At 47.1% G+C, this 20,333-nt stretch overlaps 1 protein-coding gene across 1 annotated transcript in view; it reads left to right on the top strand.

Moving 5' to 3' along the window:
* LOC119388877 (F-box only protein 47-like) overlaps positions 1–14,804 on the top strand; it is a 40,452-nt gene extending 25,648 nt beyond the window's left edge. The window contains exons 7-10 of the mRNA XM_037656253.2: positions 2,582–2,728; positions 4,978–5,120; positions 10,247–10,391; positions 14,344–14,804. Of these exons, the coding sequence (XP_037512181.2) occupies positions 2,582–2,728; positions 4,978–5,120; positions 10,247–10,391; positions 14,344–14,444 (536 nt within the window). The 3' untranslated portion in view covers positions 14,445–14,804. The remainder of the gene's footprint in view (positions 1–2,581; positions 2,729–4,977; positions 5,121–10,246; positions 10,392–14,343) is intronic.
* Positions 14,805–20,333: the final 5,529 nt, after the last annotated feature.

Below are 20,333 nucleotides of genomic sequence, written 5' to 3'. Positions count from 1 at the left end.
GCTGATAACATGCTAGCGCTATATCTACATCACGAGACAAAGCGGCACAACGATTAGTGGAAGTGCCGCCGCCGAGTATCCCGACACTTGTGAAAGAGGCATCGGCAGTGGCGAGGGAGACCCGTGGTGAGGGCCGAGGCGGTGATGCGCGAGGAGCGAGGGCACCGAAAATTGTTGCTCTACGCGTCTTCTGTCTACAGACCCGATCCTCCGGAACCTAGCCATACAGTTTCGCGTTAATACAAGAGACCATATGACGTCTAGAAAGAATGCTTCATCTGTTGGTGCATGATATTGATAACGATGTAGGTGTACGTGAAATCTGGGCCTAGCAATTTATGATTACATGCACGCGTGGTTACTTCTAGCTGTCCGCAATATGTCACAACTGCGTTAGTAGCGGTATCCTATACACCAGAGCACGCCTGTCTCGCACCCAGGCTGCCCAGGCTGCTGGCGAGCCGAGCGGATACTCTCGCACCTAGACGCCGGGCTTCCCGGGGCTGCCAAGGCGCGCGCGGGCTGCACCAAGTAAACAGGGCAAGCTGCAGTTCCGAGGCTTTAAAGTGCGAAAGAGTGCCCGTTCACGCCGCTTCAGCGTATAAGAGCTCGTCTGGGCACTACTGCGTCGTCTTTGGATGCCAAAACAAGCTGTGCAACAAGAGGATATTAGCGTTGTCTGCGACGATTACGACGCGCCACAGAAATAGTGCCGGTGCGGTGTTTTCAGCTTCGCCGCGAGTGGATAACTGTGATTCAAGCAAAAAAACTAGGAGCCGAGTGAAAATGCGCGAGTAAGTACACTAACAGCGTGTATTCTGCAGTGTGATGCCCACCTATTTCATTTTGCGAATCTAATTTGCGTGACACGCAGCTGGCTTGAAGGCAGGCGTGAGCTTTGTGTGGGGGTGCACTTCATACCTTTGAGCGTTTCCTTTGACGAAAATCTAGGGCAAGGTAGTGCTTTCAAGCACAAGCAATCAGCATGCCTTGCCACTTTCAACGTATTATTAAGCTTTAGTGCTTTTGATGGCATCCACGCCTTCGAGATTTCGTCTTCAAAAGGTAATAAATGGCACGGTGCTCCTCAACAGCTGGCCAGAATTTCGTGCTTTCATTTCAGTGTTTGATGTCCCCAAATTTATTTGGACACGAGGCATCCAGCTGCACATAATACATATATTGGCACGTAAGTAAACAGTACTCGCGCCAGTGTCCTTTACGTCGCAGGCGTAGCTAACCGGCTTAACTAAGAGTAGCACAGTTTCGCTTGTAAAGCACCATCGTTACAAGATTAAAATCGCGCAGGTAGCTTCCAAAAGGGATCGCTGAACGGTACTTCAGGTTATACTCTCTGATAGCACGCTTTTGTGAGCAAGACGCATTATTGTAAGAGCGCCCGTGAAACAAAAATTACGTTCCGCGAAACTACCCGTAAAGCGTACTCTAATTATTACGCGATGCATGCTGAAATGATGAGCTTTCACAAAACTTTGTGCACAACTTGTAATATGGGCAACAAAACATCGTTTCACTCTTTCGCGAGCTGCCACTGCAATTATGATTCACGCGTACTACAGCGAGAACGTTTTTTTGCAAATGTAACAGCGTACGTAGCTGACGAGGTTGCTTCCGCAGCCCACTCAGCACGTACTGTATACATTGTGGACTTGCATGAGCAAGGTGTTCTTGATGTTCCAATATAATCAGCGAAAATGTCCAGGCTAGAAAGACGCGAAACACGCTCTCCGACGGGCTGAGTTTCGGAAGTTTCACGTTTGCTCTGTGTAGCGTCTGCTGGCGTGGCAGCCCGCGCGTGTTGTTCGTCGCGTGTGCGATAGATGGCGCGACGTGCGATGCAAATATGGCGATGCGCATGGAATTCGCTGTGTTCTGGTCTATAGCCAGGTTACATTCTCGATGCGCGGTTTGTCTACAGAAAGCCTATACAAAGAGGTTATTTTCAAAATGAGACACACCCGGAAAAATAAACTAGAGTAAGTTTGACGACAACGAGAAGCACGTCTACTTTTATTTCATATTAAAAAAATCTGCTAATCAAGATTGCTCAATTTCCTCTTGAAACGACCATTTAATTAATTTGGAAATTAAAACACCATCTCCCGCTAAAGGGGACCATGAGTCGATGCGAAGCAGCGTTTCGGCATGTCGAGCCCGCGTTTCAGAGGGGCAGTGGAGAGGGAGAGAGGGGGAGTGGGGAGGGGTAGAGATATAGTGAGAGGAGGTGTGTGGAGAGGGTGTGCGCACGCGCAGTAAGGGTGGTCACACCGCACACCACCACCACCACCACCGGATTGAACTCCGCCATAAGATGCTTCGCATCTAATACTGCTATGCTGGACCTGCTTGGGTCAGCATGGGCCAGATCCACATAAGCGACGGACGTGCTCCACGTGGGACCCAGTTACCTTGTCGTCGTACTTTCGTTCCTACTGAAAGCGAACGCCAAAACGTGCTGCTTCTTAAAGGCTGCACTGTGTGTGGGGGGTGGGGGGTAAGGAGCGCCCAAGGTAAAGGATCGGCGTATTTTAGAGATAAACACGCCTCTGTATACACGCAGGCGAGATCCTGTGGGCGCTGCCAGCGCATCCACACACGACGGCGTGGTCTCCGCTGCTGCGCGTCGCGCTGGCCGAGATGGGAGCGGCGCTGGCTAGCCTTTATTGGAGCTTGGGCGACACCATCGACATCATCGAAGAGCTGTTCGGTAAGCGTATGAGCACTAACGCGGCGGCCTTAATGAGGAGCAAAAGAAGTGGTAGAGGCAGGGAGAAGTTACGATGCAACAGTAAAGCGATCAAATACATTTTTGTCCTGTACGCAGTACGTTGTCGATACAGAGCACTGCGCGCAGGAATATAAAGTGTTCGCACAAAACATTCTTGCGTAAACATATTTTGCGCATTACCATTCACTCCACATTCTCTTCAGAACGGGGCTGTAAGTTTATGTCTGTTAAAAGTTCGGCAGGCATCTGATGGCGGGCATGGCCACCCTGTTTTATGTCCACTGCAGGACGAAGGCACCTCCCAATGATCTCCAATTTACCCTGTAACGTGCCAGCTGAGTTCGTTGTATGCCTGCGAACTTACCAATTTCGTCGCTCCGCCTGACTCGCTGCCGTCCTCGGCTGCGTTTCCCATACCTTGGTAACCATTGCGTTGCCTGAATTGACCACCGGTTGTCTGTGCTACGTGCGATATCTGCCGCAGGGTGATTCCACGAGAGATCGAACATGCATGACCGGTCAATATTTTTTCTTTTGTCTGGGTTTTTAAAGTGTTATGTGGGCACATTCAAAGTGCACGGAACCCAAAATTTCGTTTACAAAAAACGCTCCCAGCGCCCCCCCCCCCCCAAAAAAAATATATTTGAAGGTGGCGGCGCGGGCGTCCGGGCGTCCTGTTTTTGCTCGCCGCAGTATTTTCGGATTTCACAGCCGAATTTAACGCGAACTGTAAACGTTGTGTCGAAAATGTTTTCTGGCGGTTTTAGTACACATTACTGTGAATTATATCAATGCTTTTTTTATGTCCTAAAAAAAACAAACTTGAAGGCAAAAAATGGCAAACTCGGCCCAAATAAAAAAAGTTTGCCAACTTTGATGCGCCTTTGCGCGTTTCCTATTTCACACAGAAACTTCAAAACATTGTCAAAGGCCTTTGCAACATTTCTGGGTAAGATTGTTTTCCTACAGGCAGCGTAAAAGGAGAAAAAGATAGTTAAAGAAGCTGGTTTTTTCAAAAAAGCTCATTTTCAAGAAATAAAAAGAAAACTTCGGTTTCAATTTAAACGAAATTTTTTTATCGAGGAGCACTTACGTCAGTCAAAACACTCTTTCAATATCATATGACCTCGTTTGCTTTGTTCACGAGATATAACGGGCCAAAATTGCCCTTGCTCTGTATGTGCTCACTTCAGCGCCAGTGATGGCTGTTATCAGCTTGTATTGTGCGTAAATATACAGTTTTAATTATTTTGCTGCAGCAAAACTTTGCTCTGGCGGCTTGTCTTCAGGAAAAATGTATTCTCAGACTTTATTTGTGTCTTTGTCTTTGTGCGTTTATTTTATTTGTGCCCGAGGCGGTTTGCGTTGAATTTGTCTCCTCGGAGATAGAACGTGATGAAGTAGATTTGATGGTGGTGCTTTAAGGCAATGCATTATTTGTATACCGGGTGTTTTTTTTTTTTTTTAAGTACGGAACCTTTTAATATCGCCTTTGACTGATAGCATAATCGCAGTAATTGAGATCGATTACTCCAAGTGACGGACTTGCGCGAGGAAAGCAGATACACAATTGTCTTGTTATCGCTAATTATCTTCTTAAATAATTACCTTTCGGCGCATATTACGATTTGCGAATTGTATCCAGTGGCGTGTCCAGATTGAACGAATTCGAAGGATGGCACCAGTTCCGAGATATTAATTCCGAAAGTGTGCGATTAAATACGTGGGTATTGCAGTCGCTTTTGCGCTTAATTGCAAAAAAAAAGCAGCGCTATAATAAAAATAATGTAACTGGAAAAACCACGCATCTTTATCGCCCAGTTTGATGGCACGTATACTGAAATCCACACCACCCGTCAGATTTCATCCCAAGTTAATGTGCCTTGTAATGTAGCTGCTAAAAAGGTCATTACGCAATCTTGGACGATTAGTGAAACATGCGTTTCGAGTTTTTTTGCAAGTAACATCCGCCCTTCAAGCTCAAGAACTGCAATAGCCCTGTCTGTCAGCGGCGATACTTGAAAAAAATTGACTTGTCTTTAAAAGGCACTTTAGAATATTTTCATGCGAAGTTCCGCTATTCGCTAAGGTGCCTGTGTGCATGACCAAGCGGTGCATCGTGCATCGCGAAGCAGTTAAGCTTAGTACTCTGCGAATTCGCTCGTCGATGGAAAGGCCCATTGCATGCGCATTGTACCTGATAAACGTGCGTGCGGATGACGACGCAGTGATGTGCCGAGAGTGGCTGCCACTGAACCGTGCCATGTTGCTGACCTACTGCGGAGTGGACATATGCGTGACAGTCATCGCTTCCAAAATCAGGGAACGGCATGAAGATGAAGTGGCCGGCCTCCTATACAACCTGATCTTGGTGAGAATAACTTTTCTACAGCTCATTACAGCCTTGACATTACGCCATTTCCAACGTGCAATGTAAACGGCACGCGTGCAGTGAAGGGCTTTGATGTTAACTACCACCGTTAGCAGACACACCGTGAAAAATAAGAAAACGCCTTTTCTTAACGCCTTCAAATTTCGCGTTTCGGTTTCCTCCTTGGGAAAGGTGGCTTCACCGCCCTAAGGGTCATATTGAGGTGAAGCTTCTTTTTTCGCACATAATTGTGGACGCGGCTGTCGGTGTTTTCCGATCGGGGGCTTACTTCGAAAAGAAATCGTGTGTGACAGCAAATTCTTTATTGCCTGGTTCTCACGTGGTAGCCAGACGCTATTGCTCTCGACGGGTTATCCAAGCGTGCTATCGCAAACCGTTCCGAAGTACAAATAACATTTAAAGGGACACTAAAGAGCAAAACGATTTTTCTCATATTAGTAAAGTACTCTTTCACGATTCCAAAAACACCACACTCGCTGCGAGACGACGCTTAGTAAGTGAGAAAACACGCAAAAACATAATGTGGGTGGCGACGCCACCTTGAAGTTTCCGCACCATTCGGCGTGACGTCACATGTTTTCACGGCGCCTACTAGGGACTACGTAGTTCCTAATCGGTAAAAATAAAGTACATTGTCCTCTGAGGGGCCATAGACTTAACATACCAAGTTTGGGGCAATTTTGTTGAGCCAGTGGCGCCAAAATACGATAAAAAACATCCGTGACGTCACACGAAGAGATTTCAGCGCGTAATTTTAAAATGAAACTTTGAACTTGATTTTCTCCTCTATTAATAAACCTATGATGGCGAAATTAACGACATTAGAGTTCTCAGAGCACAATTTATCGATCTAAACCGATTCATTGTTTCTCTTTAGTGTCCCTTTAAAATATTGCGCTTGCCAACTCTAGTTTTACGGTGCTATTTTTATTACTAGTCGCAGTAGTCGTGTGAACATGTCAAGACTCCACAAAGAGAGAAGGAAACTCCACCCAGAATCTCCTTTGGGAGTTGTCTAAGCGATGCGTTAGCACAGAGTTTTATTGTAGGATACTGTATGGGTGCGGCCTTCCCTGGAACAGTTCTTGTTGGGCTGCGTCTTGTTTCGTCTTCTTTCAGCGCCTGGAATTTACAACTGTGACAGTTCGCGCTCATCCTGTGTATGTTCGTTCGGTGCGTCCTTTCTGCTTGAGGAGCGCGTTGCAAGTTTCGAGCTGCTTGCCGTTCTTCGCGTGACATTTACAATTTGTTGCTGTAGCATTCATCCCTTCGCGCTTGGGGCGAAATAATGCACAACAAACGCTCTACTACGTCTGTCAAGACACGTTTCACTTTCGTGTTATACCAATTCCTATGACAGAGGGATCAGCCATGTATTTTTTTCTTTTGTCATAATATCGCAATTATTTATTTTCTGGGGCGTTTTATAAGCGTCAGTTCAACAACTGCGACGGTAACTATTTATCGCCAATCACCAAAACTCTTACGCCATTAGTCAATCACTTTTTAAGATCCCCTGAAGTGTAGCGATCATTGGAATATAAGGCATGCTATTGCGCGTGTATGTATACATGAATATCCGACATTTTGTATCATATCCATGGTGTACATTTTAACGTTCGTTTGTGTCTACAATCTCACTGGTATGGTGGATTCAGACGCAAGGAAGAGCTTTTTATGGACGAAGTATGCGCGGCTCCTTTTCAGTGCAGCACATTTAGAGCAATAACCAATGTATCACTCACTTTTAGTAGAATTGTCATCTAATCACGGGTATTTTTATGCCACAATTAGACTAGATTAGCTCGTTGTTATGCTTTTATGTACATGTACAATGAGTTTATTTCGCCCAAGGAAAGCTATGCTACATGAAATGGTACTGCATGCCAAAGAGGCGTCTATTCTTCAACATTACTTTAATGTCTAGTAGCCCCCCCCTCCCTATTCGAAGGGCCGTTTTTTTTTCGGGGGGGGGGGTGGCAACCATAGATCACCGAAACGCGTGCTCGGCGTTAATTTTTTTTGCAGAATAGGAATTTTCCTTATGTGTGCAATTCTCCTTGTCTGTTTTACGTTGTTTACCAGAGAGGGCTTTTATTCCACCACCAAGGAATATTTGAACGAAGCCTGCACAGAAAGCGTTCTCCTCATGACTGGCCGAGTGTCTCTCCCACTGCCAGTGGACAAGACACACGGCTTTGGTGCGTGGGGCCATGGGTTTGAAACCCATGTAGTACCGCCAAAAACATTTCGTTTTACACATTTGCTTCGAGATAGCGATTCGTATTACGGGACAGACGGATGGACGGACACAGTTTTTGAGTCGAGTCGGCATAGAAATTCTTGCGCATTTAAAAGAACTGGGCCGATAACTGCCTTCTAAAAGGAAGCCACGCGTTCACTGGTCGATCCTTCACAGTCGATCGGCGTTGAACTCAATGGACGCAGCCGATGTGCGAGTATGAGCTAGCGTGACAGTACTGAGAGTTCAAACAGCTTTCAAGATGCGCCCATAGCACTTACAGATGTTCGGTCAGTTGAACCCGTGCAATAAGTTAATTTAGTGGAATGCCCACTTTTCGCAGAGATATTAGTGAAAAAATATCACAGATGACCGCATAGGTGATAAGAAAGTACAAAAGAAAGGAAGGAGGATGGTGAACACGTATGGTTTTACAAAACGTCTGTTGAAGTTGACCAGGAATGAATATCCCAGTTTTTCTTCGTTCCGTTAGCAAACGCTGTACATAGAGTGGGTTTAAGGTACATAAAGCACTGTAACCAATGCCGTTTTATTGCGACAGCAATTATATGGACAGTCTCGGCTGGTTTTTCCGTCGCCGTCGCCGCCGTCATGCACCGTATATGCATAAGTATGTATATACAGGGTGTTTCAAGAAATGTGTCCAGTATTTTTTGGAGGTATCTATGTGCTACCTGCGGCGTTACCTTTACTGTGGGAGAGGGGATATTGAGATGCGTACAAACATTAATTACGGCAGTAATTATAGAAATTAAGAAAATTAACTTTTTAACCAGTGGAAATAAGTGGTCGAGTCTATGGGCGAATGGAAGTCCTTGCTGAGAATAGCCCATAACCGCTTTGAAATTTTTGAAAGGCGGCCACTGGTAATCACCGCGGAGCGATGAAATCTGGCAAATTTTGCTGGCGATACCGAAACCGACGCACCAAAAAGCGCGTCTGCCATTCGCTGCGGAAACGCCCTCAGTGACGACACTGTTTCCCTCGCACGGGGGGAGAGGAAGATAAGCGAGCGCCGTTATCATCCGTTGATCTACATACTTCGTCTCGTTGCTGAGCGAGCCGCACATCCTCCTCCTCCCCCCTACCCCCCCCCCCCAAAGTCCCAAAGAAAAATAATTCAGAAAAATGTTTCCGAAGCGCGGAATCGAACCAGCGACCTCTCGCTCCGCAGCGCGTGGCGCTAATCACTACGCCACAAAGCCCAGATCCTTCAGGTGGCTAACGGCGAGCGTTATATACACACCCTTTACCGCTGGCAGGACTCAGAGACGGCAGGCGCTTATAAGCGTTTCTTCATTACCAGCGAAGTGGCGCGAGGAGCGCAACGGGCGCATTTAAAAGTCGTCGGCCAGCTCGCTCGCTTCTTCTAATATTTGCGCAGGGAGAACCTTGTTCTCCGCTGTCTGCTAGCGCGGTAGCTGCAGCCGGGGGGCAGATGTTTGTGCAGCGTAGCAGCGCGTCCATCACGGGCCGCTTTTCTTGCTATCGCATTCATTGCTTCGCCGTTGCGGCGAAACTGTGATTTTTTTTAGATTACTTTTGCTTACCCCTAGAGTATTTCTGTGACTGCATCAGTATGTCATGTATTTCTGTCAATCTTTTCTTTCTGTACCGCTTTGTTGTGTCTACTCTTCGGCTAGAAACCAAACCGATGCAAGTAGGACAAAATACCGTTATGCCTTACCTTAAAGGGGTCATGAAGCACCCCTTGGGCTGATTGAAAAAACACATCCTGCGGAAAGCTGACACGGCTATGAACTGCTATGCCAAATATTACAGTCGTGCGCGCCACGTAATGGCCACAAGCGGAGCGCGAAGTTGCCGTTTCCCCAGGCACCCTCTTTTCAAACAGAGGCCGGTTCTCACTCTCGTCGGTGGGCGGGGCGTCTGTCCGCTGTACGTCGCAAGAGACACAGCATGCTTATTGGCCGATAGCCGACGTAAATCGAGAGCGGCGTTCGGATCAGATGCGCTTCTTGCCGCGGGGTGCCGCCACTTGCCGGCGCCGCACTCCTCAGTACACGGTAGCCGCACTCGCGCAAGCGAATCACAGCGGGAGAGCGATCGCGTTTCATGACGCGCGCTGGCGTAACTTCTTTCCCCCATGCCATCCCTCCTTGTCTAGCTTCCAGTGCGCTCGCCGGCACGAGAAAAGAGAGAAAGCGCTGGGAGCGTGCGCCAAACCCCCGTAACTCCGCTGATTCTTGACGGATTCGAGAAATTTTTGCGGCAATCGATTCGGGAGGCAGTACACTCCGATACTGAGGCCATTAGATCATTACTTGGAAAAGTGGTTCATGACCCCTTTAAGGCCATATCCCAGTTCTGATTGAAGAAGAAAAATGTACATATTCAAAACGTAGAAGATGCCGAAGCCGATAAACCGTAACCAGGAGATAATTTTATTGGCACTTGACAAATGGCTCTTGACTTGCCGATAACAAGGTAGTGTGGTTCGTGCTAGAGTTACTGTATATGCTACCTTTAGGTAGCAGAGTTGCGCATCGGTCTTCCAAACGCCGCTAACAACCATGCATTGTGGAGAAGCTGACGCTCAGGCCAACTTTTGTATTTCTCGACGCCGCCGCTGCAGCGAACTGAATTAACACTGGTCATCGACAGCCAATGTTTATCGCCAGTATTCGACACGCCAAACAGGTTAATCGGTGACACGGTAGGCATGTCGCCTGCAAAAACTGAGTGCGACTTCACGGCATAGCTGTGGTTGCTAGCCAGACCTATGCGCAACTCTGCTACCTAAAGATAGCATATACAGTAACTCTAGTTCGTGCCATGCAAACGCTCCCTCACGCGGCTGGCTCGTCACTTGAACGCGCAGGCGCAGATCCACGGGCCCCGCTCGGCGGCCTTCATCATCGACGTGGTGAGGGAGCTCTGCGATTTAGTGGGGCACGTGAGTTTTCTCCAAGAGATACCTCAGTACCGTGTCCCGCTCCTGCGTGGTGCATTGAGACATTACTCAGGTGAGCGCCTGTGTGTATTTGTCCGTCTGTCCCTTCGGTCGGCCGGTCGGTCGGTCTCATTTTTTGGTCCGCTTTTGCGCTGTTTACTTCGCCAAGGAGGCATCAGGAGCCTCTTGGAAGTGTATAATCGGAAAGTGTATAAGCCGACATCCTCGTACAAGAGAAACGCAGGGCAGGTCTTCATACAGCAAGGTGAAATGTTGCGCATGGACGCGGGCAAAAGCGCCTGATGTGCGCTCTGAGTACCTCCGAAGCGATGTGAATCGTGACAGGGTAGCTATATGGCCTCAGCTGTTGATGTTCAGTTTGGCAATCCAAGACAGAGCCTGAATGTTTGGCCTTGAGCACCTTCGACGTTACTTCTGCAGGTGTTGGTCACTGCCGGTAAGCTATAGCTGTGACGCGGACATCGCATGCAATTGACGTACTCCACGTTTTTCCTCCAAGAAATTAAAACATATGTCAAATGGCCGCGTTTTTTGAGACCGGCAAAATGGGCACGTTAGCAGAGATCTCGATCACTGATTACCCATAAAAATTTGTGCTTCCTGGCGCTTGAAACATGTCGTCCATTAATGGGCATTGTTCCGGCCGGTGACAAGCAGTCAGAACTTGTAAAATACATAAAATTAACAAAATAAAGAATGATGTCATTAGCTTTCGCGGAACGCGACCAGTGCAGGTTCCTCAGGTTAAATCTCGAGCCTTGTTCACTAAGATACGCCGGTAATGAAATCACTTCGAAGCCGTGCGTGGATCTGAGGACGTGTTGCCCATTTATTTACGTACAGTGCTCGTGAAATGAAACCCGAACACCGGCAAGCCTTCGCAGTGGTATAGTGCGCGCCGTCCAGTCACCTTGGACAGGCGCGCATATACGCATTGCGGTCAAACCGGATGCGCGCGCCTGTCAATGGTGATAACTGGACGGCGCGCACTATACCACTGCGAAGGCTTGCCGGTGTTCGGGTTTCATTTCACGAGCACTGTACTAGAGGTGTGCACGGGCTCCGGGTAGCCCGAAAGCCCGAGCCCGACCCGGCCTGCGGGCCGGGCTCGGGCTACTCGGAGTTTTATCGGGCCGGGCTCGGGCCCGGCGCAAAGCCCGACTCAAGCCCGAAATATGCAGAATGAGCGGGAATTGTTTTCCTGCACGCATACAGCGCCTTTTCCGCGACCGCCCTTTACCGCTTTTCCTTTCCATTCGCTACTTTAAACAAAAGGGGAGCAGGTAAAGCACTGCCTCTGTTGCACTCCGACAAACAGAGAAGTAACACCACCTGAGCTAGTGACGACGCCACGCGACTGTTCGCGTTAGATTTAAGGCCAAATCCCATATGAGTGAAAATACACGCGACAGCGACCCGACGTAGATCGCCTTCGTGCAAGCTGACGCTTGCATGGGCATACCCCATACACGTGACGGCTTTGGCGAGCGAACTCCATTGTTGCTGGCATGAGGCCGTCTACTTGTATAGCAAAAGTGCCGCGCTGTGGCAGGTATGCAATGCAAATGAAATATTTGTTGCATGTTGGTACGTAAAACGTTTACTGTTGTCTCGCAGTATTTTTTATATGCACGTGCATAATTATTACGTTATTTGTTGGTGTACAGCTGATGTGCTTAGTACGTCGCTGATGTACATCCGGTTCGGGTGTTTTGCGACTTCCGGGTGAAGAGCGACGGTTTCCAAATGTGAAGAAACCGAGCGATCGCGCGAACGGCCCGTTTCGTCGCTTGTCGCTGTCGTGTGCATTTTGGCGCATATGGGGTTTGGCCCTTGCTTGTAACTACTCTACGCGAACTCTGGCAGCACGCAAGGAGAGTGGATGTGACTCGCCAGCTGTCTCGCGTTCTGTTTTTCCTCCGCCAGCTAAGCCCGGTAAAAAGGACAATAAAAAAAAATTCCCTTCATTCTGTGAAAAAATCGCTCGATAAAGAAATGCATTACCTGCTCGTTCAAATGTTGTTCAAAAAGCCGGGCCGGGCCGGGCCGGGCCCGGGATTGTGTTTTTGTACGTCGGGCCGGGCCGGGCGGCCTCGCGGCCTTTTGCCGTCGGGCTCGGGCAGGCCTTCGAGAAAGTCAGCGGACCCGGGCCGGGCTCGGGCTCGGAAATACGGCCCGTGCACAGCTTTATACTGTACATACGATACCCCCAAGGCCCCAGGGTGGAGGGGAGTGGTAAAACCGATAGTAGAGTAATAGCACAGCACATTAGTAATACATCAATGTACTATGTTAGCTAATACCTTGCTCAATAGAGTTCAAGTGCAAAATATCAGTAAACAGGACAACATGTTAACGCAGCGAGTTGTGCATGTTGGTACATCTTTTCAAATAACTGCAGCGCAAAAAAAAAGTCAAAGAGGAAACAAAACTACAAGGACGAGCCTTGAACTTCTAACAACATTTATTCAGAATTTGCACTTACATGTAAGCTGCCCGGTACAGTATACATAATCCATTGCGCATGCGTAAAAACGCTAGCTCTTTATCGGAAAGCCCTATGGAAGCAACGCTCGCGCAACACTCCCCCAGATTAATAATGCGCTCAGCTTCAACTATTTCTCACGTCACGCTCGTTCTTTTTTCCTTGATTACGGAAGTGTGTTTCAGGTCGGGCGAGAAATCCTGACAGTTTATACAATGGCTAGAAAATATAAGTGCAAATTCTAAATAAATGTTGTCGGAAGTTCAGCGCTCGTCCTTGTCTTGTTTCGTCCTTGTCTGTTTTTTTTTCTTTTTTTGCGCCGCAGTTATTTGAAAACGTGTTAACATTTCCTAGTTTTTCAAGTATACAGATCCCGACGTTGGAAAGAGCGATTTTTCAATTTACGTCATAATTATCACACTACAGGTAAATACAACAATTAATGTCACCTATGCTTCCCCTGGCTTAATTGTTTGTTGGATTAATTTTGTTGTGTCAAACATAGACACGAGCCCATCGAAAAATTTCCTCTAGCTTTACAATGTTATCTAAAGCCTTGCGAAAAACATCATCGACGGCTGTGATGCCACGGGACACGTGGTTCCAATGACGTTTTGGTGTTTTCTGTTTTAATCATCACTTTATAGCGATGATCGATACGGTGCGATAAGTAGTGGGGCTGAGTAATGAGGTCCCTGCGAAAGGAAGTGTGGTGATAGAATTTGTGAAACAAAGTGTGCTATTCTACGAGCTGATAGCGATGTAAGGCATAAACTGACTCTCATTCAAGTTGTGCTGGCATTACAGTTATAATTCCAATAAATAAATCGCACTCAGTTATTTTGAAGGAGCTCGAATGAACAGGCGAGATTTTCATGGGGTCGGTTTCACACGACAGCAGCGTATTTTAGTTTGTGGCGCCGTGGCAGTGACTTCGGAGTCTTCACAGATAAGGTGGTGGGCGTCAAAGTCTTCAGCGACAATCCATTGACCGGGGTTCTCTGTCGATCTGTTTTCTTAGTCTTTTTCGTAGTTTCGTATCAAATCGGGCTGAGGGAGAGCACCTACTAACCCAAAGGCAAAGTTTTTCTTCGCAGTCAGGCAAACATATTGGCTGTTATCACGAGGTGGTACAGGCTGAACGCTGCAGGTAAGCTCGCGAGGAATTGCAAATATGGTAATAAAAAGGAAAACAAAACGGGAAAGAAAATCCGCACAATGAGACAAAGAGCAACGCCTCGTTGTTTGAAGCCAGAGCTCGCTGCTTGACGACAAAACATGGTGGATAAAATATCCGCACCTTTGTATCTGGTGCGTTCATGTCACTATACCATTGAGTCGAAATGGAGTGTTTGTTAGTTACTAAACTTGTTCATTTAGGGTAAGCATAATTTTTTTTATCTTCAAAAGGAGAAACGTCCGCGTTAAGGTGATGAGCCTGCGATTTTCTATAGTCATATAAACGTTCCTGCGCGTCGGCTGATTGCTTTCAGCGCCAATCTCGTCTCTTCCTTTCCAGACGGTGAGCCGCTGAACCAGGCGGGCTACGCGAGAGTCTGCCATTCCCTGCTCTCGTTCATCTCCTCGGTGCTTGAGATCTGCATGCACGAGACTGTGTGATGATCAGGGCCTATTCAACCTGAACTGTGCATGAATGCGCTGTCGTTTGCTGCATGCACACTCAATGCCGAGACGGTGTCCTGTATCCAGAATTTGTGTGGGACGAATGCTCTTAAAGAAGACCCGTATTGCTAAGCCTGTATGTTGTAGCCCAATGTATTTGCACGCATGTTGTTTTGTTTATGAGCATGTGTACGAGACGAGACATTTGCGAATGGAGCAAAGGCGCACCAACTTCAGTCCGCAACTTCTAGTCATTGTTTGGGAGTTCTAGTCATTATTTGAGAGTGAATGGAGAAATCTCGAATTTTTAGTTTGGGTTCAGTCTGTTTTTATCTCGGAAACGCAATTCTTTTTTTTTTTCGTCGCTCTTTGCAAAGCCGCTCATTACTCTAACGCGGTGCGGACACCTGTTTTTAGATAATAAAATGTTATGTTAACTTTTGTCTGTGTTCATTTCCTTTCATTTGCCCTCTACGTTTCTTCGAGCTCCGAGATACCGTAGTTTGCACGATTATAGCGCGCTCCCGATTGTAACCCGCAGGTAATTTTACATTAGGAAAATTGAAAAAAGTAAGTAGATGCCGATTTCGCTTTTGAACACGATTGTAAAGCGCGCACAAATTTGAGGGCTGCACCTAGCGAAAAAGAAAGTGCGCTTTAGAATCGGGCAGATACGGTACTTTAAGCAAAGTAAAACACCATGGAACGTGCGCTCTACCTACACACAGGTACGCAGTGAGATACGTTTATCATGTTCCCTCGAGGACATAGGCGTGCGCCCGGTGGGGGGACGGGGGGGGGGGCAGCCCCCCGTAGTCACCTAATGGGGGGGGGGCGCAAAGTCTTCCCCATACTTTGACTTAATAGGGGGGTGGGGGCGCTGCGATGAATCTTCGCCCTCCCTGAAGGGGAACCCTGCGCACGCTTATGTTCGAAGACACTGGATATCATCCATGAGCGAGCTGTTTTGGTTATCTAAAAAAATTGCCACGACAAAGAACTAGAGTGCGAATGGTGAGCCGCGCGGGCGGGCTAGCAAGGGGACGACGTAGCCACGTAGCTTGAACGGCCCTCAGCGGACGCATAATAATGGTTAAAATGTATTGGTCTTTCTCGCATGCATTCTAACGGAAAGGTAGGCTGGTGGTTTTCATAGTTGATCGCGGTGATGATCGAGTTGATCGAGGCTGGTGGTTTTCGTAGTTGATCGAGCTAACTGATAAGCGGTGCACGGTAACGCTCAGCAACATTTGGAATGTTAATAATAGGATACAAAAGCGGATAGAACTGACTCGTATACTCACTCAGGTAAATCCCTGTGGATCGGTCGTTCGCACTTTCTCGCCCACTTGCGAAACCTGGCGAGAAGGTGAGCGTGGTAAAGCTAAGTGGATGAGAGGGAGGCCTAGTTTAGCGACTTGAGCCTGGTAGAGAAAGGGCAGCGAAGTGGAGAGGGTGAAGCGGGGTAGAGAGGAGGAGAGCAAAGGCGAAGCTATGGCGGGAGCGAAGCAGGTGTTGTAGAAAGGAGGACCGGCCGATAACCGTCCTGGAAAAGCGCAGGGTCTCGCCTTCGTTCTGGAATGTTCGGTAATAGCTAAGCTACAACTGATGCCAGCAGCTCCGCTCTTTAATCAGCATTCGCGACGTTAAGTCAGTTGAAGCTGCGCATAATTTCTTTTTGTGAACCATGCGCGCGGTCATGCTCAAGTGCATTTGCATTCGTCGCCGCTCACTCCATAACCAGTTGATTGGAATAGGGGACTACGACGCACCACTTGGGGCTATCGCAAGAAAACCTCAAAGGGAGACCGCTTAGAATAAATAGCCGAAGCATGCGCACTTAAACTTATTACCGTGCCTAAGGAGCCGACCAATATTTGGAATAGTGTTAGTATGAACACCTTCCCAAACCTAACGTTTACCTGACGTTATCCGATTTCGCTATCTCCTGGTTAGGGCCACGTTAACTTAAGGTGGGAAACCTGCTTTACCTTCGACGCAGGTGTCGACCTAAGATCGCAACATCTCCGAGATCGGCACACTTTTTTTTGCCGGTGACAGACGAACGGACGAAATTTACTTTCATCCATACGGGAACAAAGATTGGTTTGTAATTAGCGTCCCGGTCATCTTTACTGACTGTAGTGCTGGGCAGTATCGAAGATACATGTATCTTAGATATTATATTATATACTCTTTGGGTATCTTGTATCTGTATCGCGATACTTCTCGCAAAACGTGTATCAGTACCTGTAGTTTAGATGCATTGAAGAATGTATCGTGTATCTTAAGATACAAGATACTGCGATTGCACCACCACCGTGCGAAACAATAAACGTTGGCCGAGCTCCGCTTCTCTAGCTGCCACTGCTGCCACTAAGTCACCAGTATAAAACTAAATGCTTCTGCAGACAAAGTAGTATCCCACACTCTCCGTCTTCAGTAGGTACACAGAGGTCTCCCCTCTGTGTCCCGACTGTGGGGCGGTTAGCGACTTTAAGCACATGCTCTGGGCGTGCCCCTTTTTGCAGCACCACACAGACCACGGCTTGGCGGAGGAAGCCTTTTCTACTTTCCTCACGAGCCACGACTGGTTTGACCAACTCCGGCCTCTCCAGAAGGCCCACGATGCGGCGGTGAGGCTTGGCCTCCCTGTCCCAACGTGGGAGCGGCCCGCAGTCTTGCCCCTATAAGAACGGGGTGAAGATTCTTCCGGACCCGAATAAAGTTACCTATCTATCAGCTAGAGTTTTCCAGCTAAGATAGGCGATTAGTTCTGAGCGTCCCTATTGGCTGAGCAGAGTTACGTGGTGGCGCTCGCATCGTCTCGACAGACACGCGCGCAAATGTCTACGCCCAGCCGACCTTTTGTTTTATCGTTTTTTTTTAGTTCTGTCAGTGCTATGACACTTGGCACTTAGCCACTGTCCTGTGCCGCGTACTCCAGTGCGTGCGGCGTCTTTCGCACACATTCTGATGGCGCTGTAGTGTCATTATCGAAGTTTCTCTTGCTTGGTGCTTCGTTACGAAGTCTGAAAGTCTGAAGAATGCAATATTTGTGGGTTGCTTTGCATCTCGTGGCTTTCACACATCGGCGATTTGAAGGTTCTCGTGGTTGTAAGTTTGACTTACATGCAATAAGATTGACTTATATGCAAATAAGATTCTAACGGCTATAGCACCACCGGTACCGATGCTGGATCTAACAGAACAGGCATTCACCTAACAGACGCTATCTTGGCGTACGTCTCTTTTCCTTTTATTCAAAGAGTTCTTAAAATCACAATTTGATTGTTAGCACAAGTTCCTTCTTAGCTGTCCTTCTTTTCCGTCCCATACATTACCTATGTGTCGGTATTCTTTTTTCCCGTCTGCTTACTGAAATATGTCTTTAACGTGCTGCCAAGGTAAGCTATCTGCTTTATTCTTACTTTTCACTGTCTGCGTCATTTCTGCTACTATTTGCGTTCCACTTCAGTTTACTGTTTGCCAAGACGACGTTGAGAAGAAATATGTAATCTGAGCGCGCCTGGAGTATGCAGTAACGAAAATTCTGCTTACTACTAAGCAGCATAGCGAAATTGAGTCTGCATTATAATAGCGTAAATTATTAGAAGCGATCCTAAATACGTTAGCAAAAGTATTCGAGAAAAATTGTTATACCAAATGCTCCATTTTTCTCATGACGAAAACGGAGCATTATTTTTCACGAGGAAATGTTTTTCTCATGAGGAACCGCTTTTCTATTTTGCTTATATATATATATTTGTTTTCCTTGTTTAGGCTTCCCTAATTTCTTTTACTGTTGCTAATCCCCAGGTTATCGGACCTATAAGTGGCAATAGTGTGAATAGCGGCACTGCCCTGCGGCGCTCTGTGCAACTCTAGAATAGGTCTGAAACATTTCTGGGCTGTACATGTTCTTGGTGACGTACACCTGCCCTGTGATCCATTATTGCGAAAACCGTAATCCGTTTACAGGCATGGCAGAACTCCACAGCGGTATTTGCGCCATCGTGCGGAGGCTTTTTATTGAAGTTCTTATGACTGGATGGCAACCCGCTTGCTGGTAGGCAAGCAGAGCAGCGATTCCCATCAATTACAAAAGGGACAAGCAAAAACCGCTGTCAGCGAAGTGTATAAAGAGCTGTCATGTTAAGCAGCTAAAGCAAAGCCAATAAGTTCTTTTGGAATGAAACTAGTATACCTTGAGCTAAAAGTACAAAACTTTTGAGATACTAACAGATTTTTCATTCAAATGAAACAAAATTGGTCGCACTTAATACATGTTCAAGCGGACATTTGGCGTTTAGTGTTACGTTATATAGATATATAACAACAAACTTCAGAATGTATCGAAGTATCTTAAGATACAATTGGAATGTATCGTATCGGATACAATCAGTGTTATATCTTGTGTCTGTATCTCAAATACTTCTTGCCTGAGTATCTTGTATCGTATCGCGATACAATTTCAAAGTATCTTTGCCCAGCCCTGACTGACTGCATAAGATGTTTGGTGATTTCCCCTGGCGTCGCCAAGCAACAATGACCGGCCTGCCAACTACTCGTACAAACTGTTTGCGTAGGAAGGCCTGCGAGATGCTCCTATAGCGTTGCACTTCAGAAGCTGATCTACCATTGGGAACATAGTGGGTAATGCACACGCTTAGTGCATTTCTGGTCTGCACACAAAACTCCGGGGTAACAAATCCCGGCACCGATTTTAACATCGGAGCTGTTTACGCCGAGCGTTGGTCCGTGAAGGGTGAACAGAAATGATCATCATCATGAACCGGCGCGCGCTCTCTTCATCCTCTTCGGCTTCGCTCCTAGAACACGTGCGCCGATTTGTCCAGTGTGGCCTGCAATAACCCTGATGGGTGAGAGAACGAGTACAGAGAGAAAGAGAAGGAAAGAAATTCTTGGCGAAAAAAAAATTGACGAGGCGGGATTCGAACCCGCGTACCACGATTCAAAGGGGGCGGGAAAGAGAAATGAAAGTGAGGAGGAGGAGGGGAGAGAGTAAAGCATAGTACAGTAAGAAAAAGAAAGAAATAGACAGAAAGAGAAGGTAAGAGAAAGATGGAGAAATATATAGATAGAAAGAGAAAGCTAGAAATAGAGAGAGAGAAATAAATAAATAGAGACAAAAAAGAGAAAAATGGAGAGAAAAAGAAAGAAAGAGATGAAGAAAGAAAAATAAAAATAAAGATAAACAAAGAAGGCCGTCCAGATCCGCTATTCCTTCAGGCTTGGCGCCACTAGTGCGAAGCTGTCAACTTTTTTCAGTAGTGTGGGTTAACCAATGCCTTCTTTCGCAAGACGCTCGGAACATTGTTGCATGACCCGGCACAGTGCTGCACACACACACACACACACACACACACACACACACACACACACACACACACACACACACACACACACACACACACACACATCGCGAGATAAACGAACTTTTTCGATATGTGCGTGTCGGCGAAACAAAATGGGGAAGGAACGAGCGGCGAGAGGTGTGAAAGGCTTTAAGAAATCTATTTTCTTAAAATTTTAATCTTCAGGATCGAATCGAGCTTGCCTTGCACATTCTAGCCACCTCGAAGGTGTTCCCGGCTCGGCTCAGCGTCACCCATCAGCATTGCAAGCTGCTCCGCCATTTGGTTCATTGCAGCATCCTCTCTAGCCACCCTTCTTTTCAGGTTCTCAAGAATTGTCTCTATTTTGCGCATTCTACTTATGCGCCTTAGCAACTCTCTTTCCATTAGTTCCACTTCCAGTGCAGCAACCTCAAATTTCAGCATTTCTTCGTGACGTTCTTGAAGGGTAGCGAGCAGCTTTTCTTTTTTCCTTTCGAAAGAGCTGTTGTCTGTCAGCTGCTGGCGT

The sequence above is a fragment of the Rhipicephalus sanguineus genome, chromosome 1 (assembly GCF_013339695.2).
Source record: "Rhipicephalus sanguineus isolate Rsan-2018 chromosome 1, BIME_Rsan_1.4, whole genome shotgun sequence".
NCBI lineage: Eukaryota > Metazoa > Arthropoda > Arachnida > Ixodida > Ixodidae > Rhipicephalus > Rhipicephalus sanguineus.
This window is presented reverse-complemented; position numbering and strand designations above follow the sequence as displayed.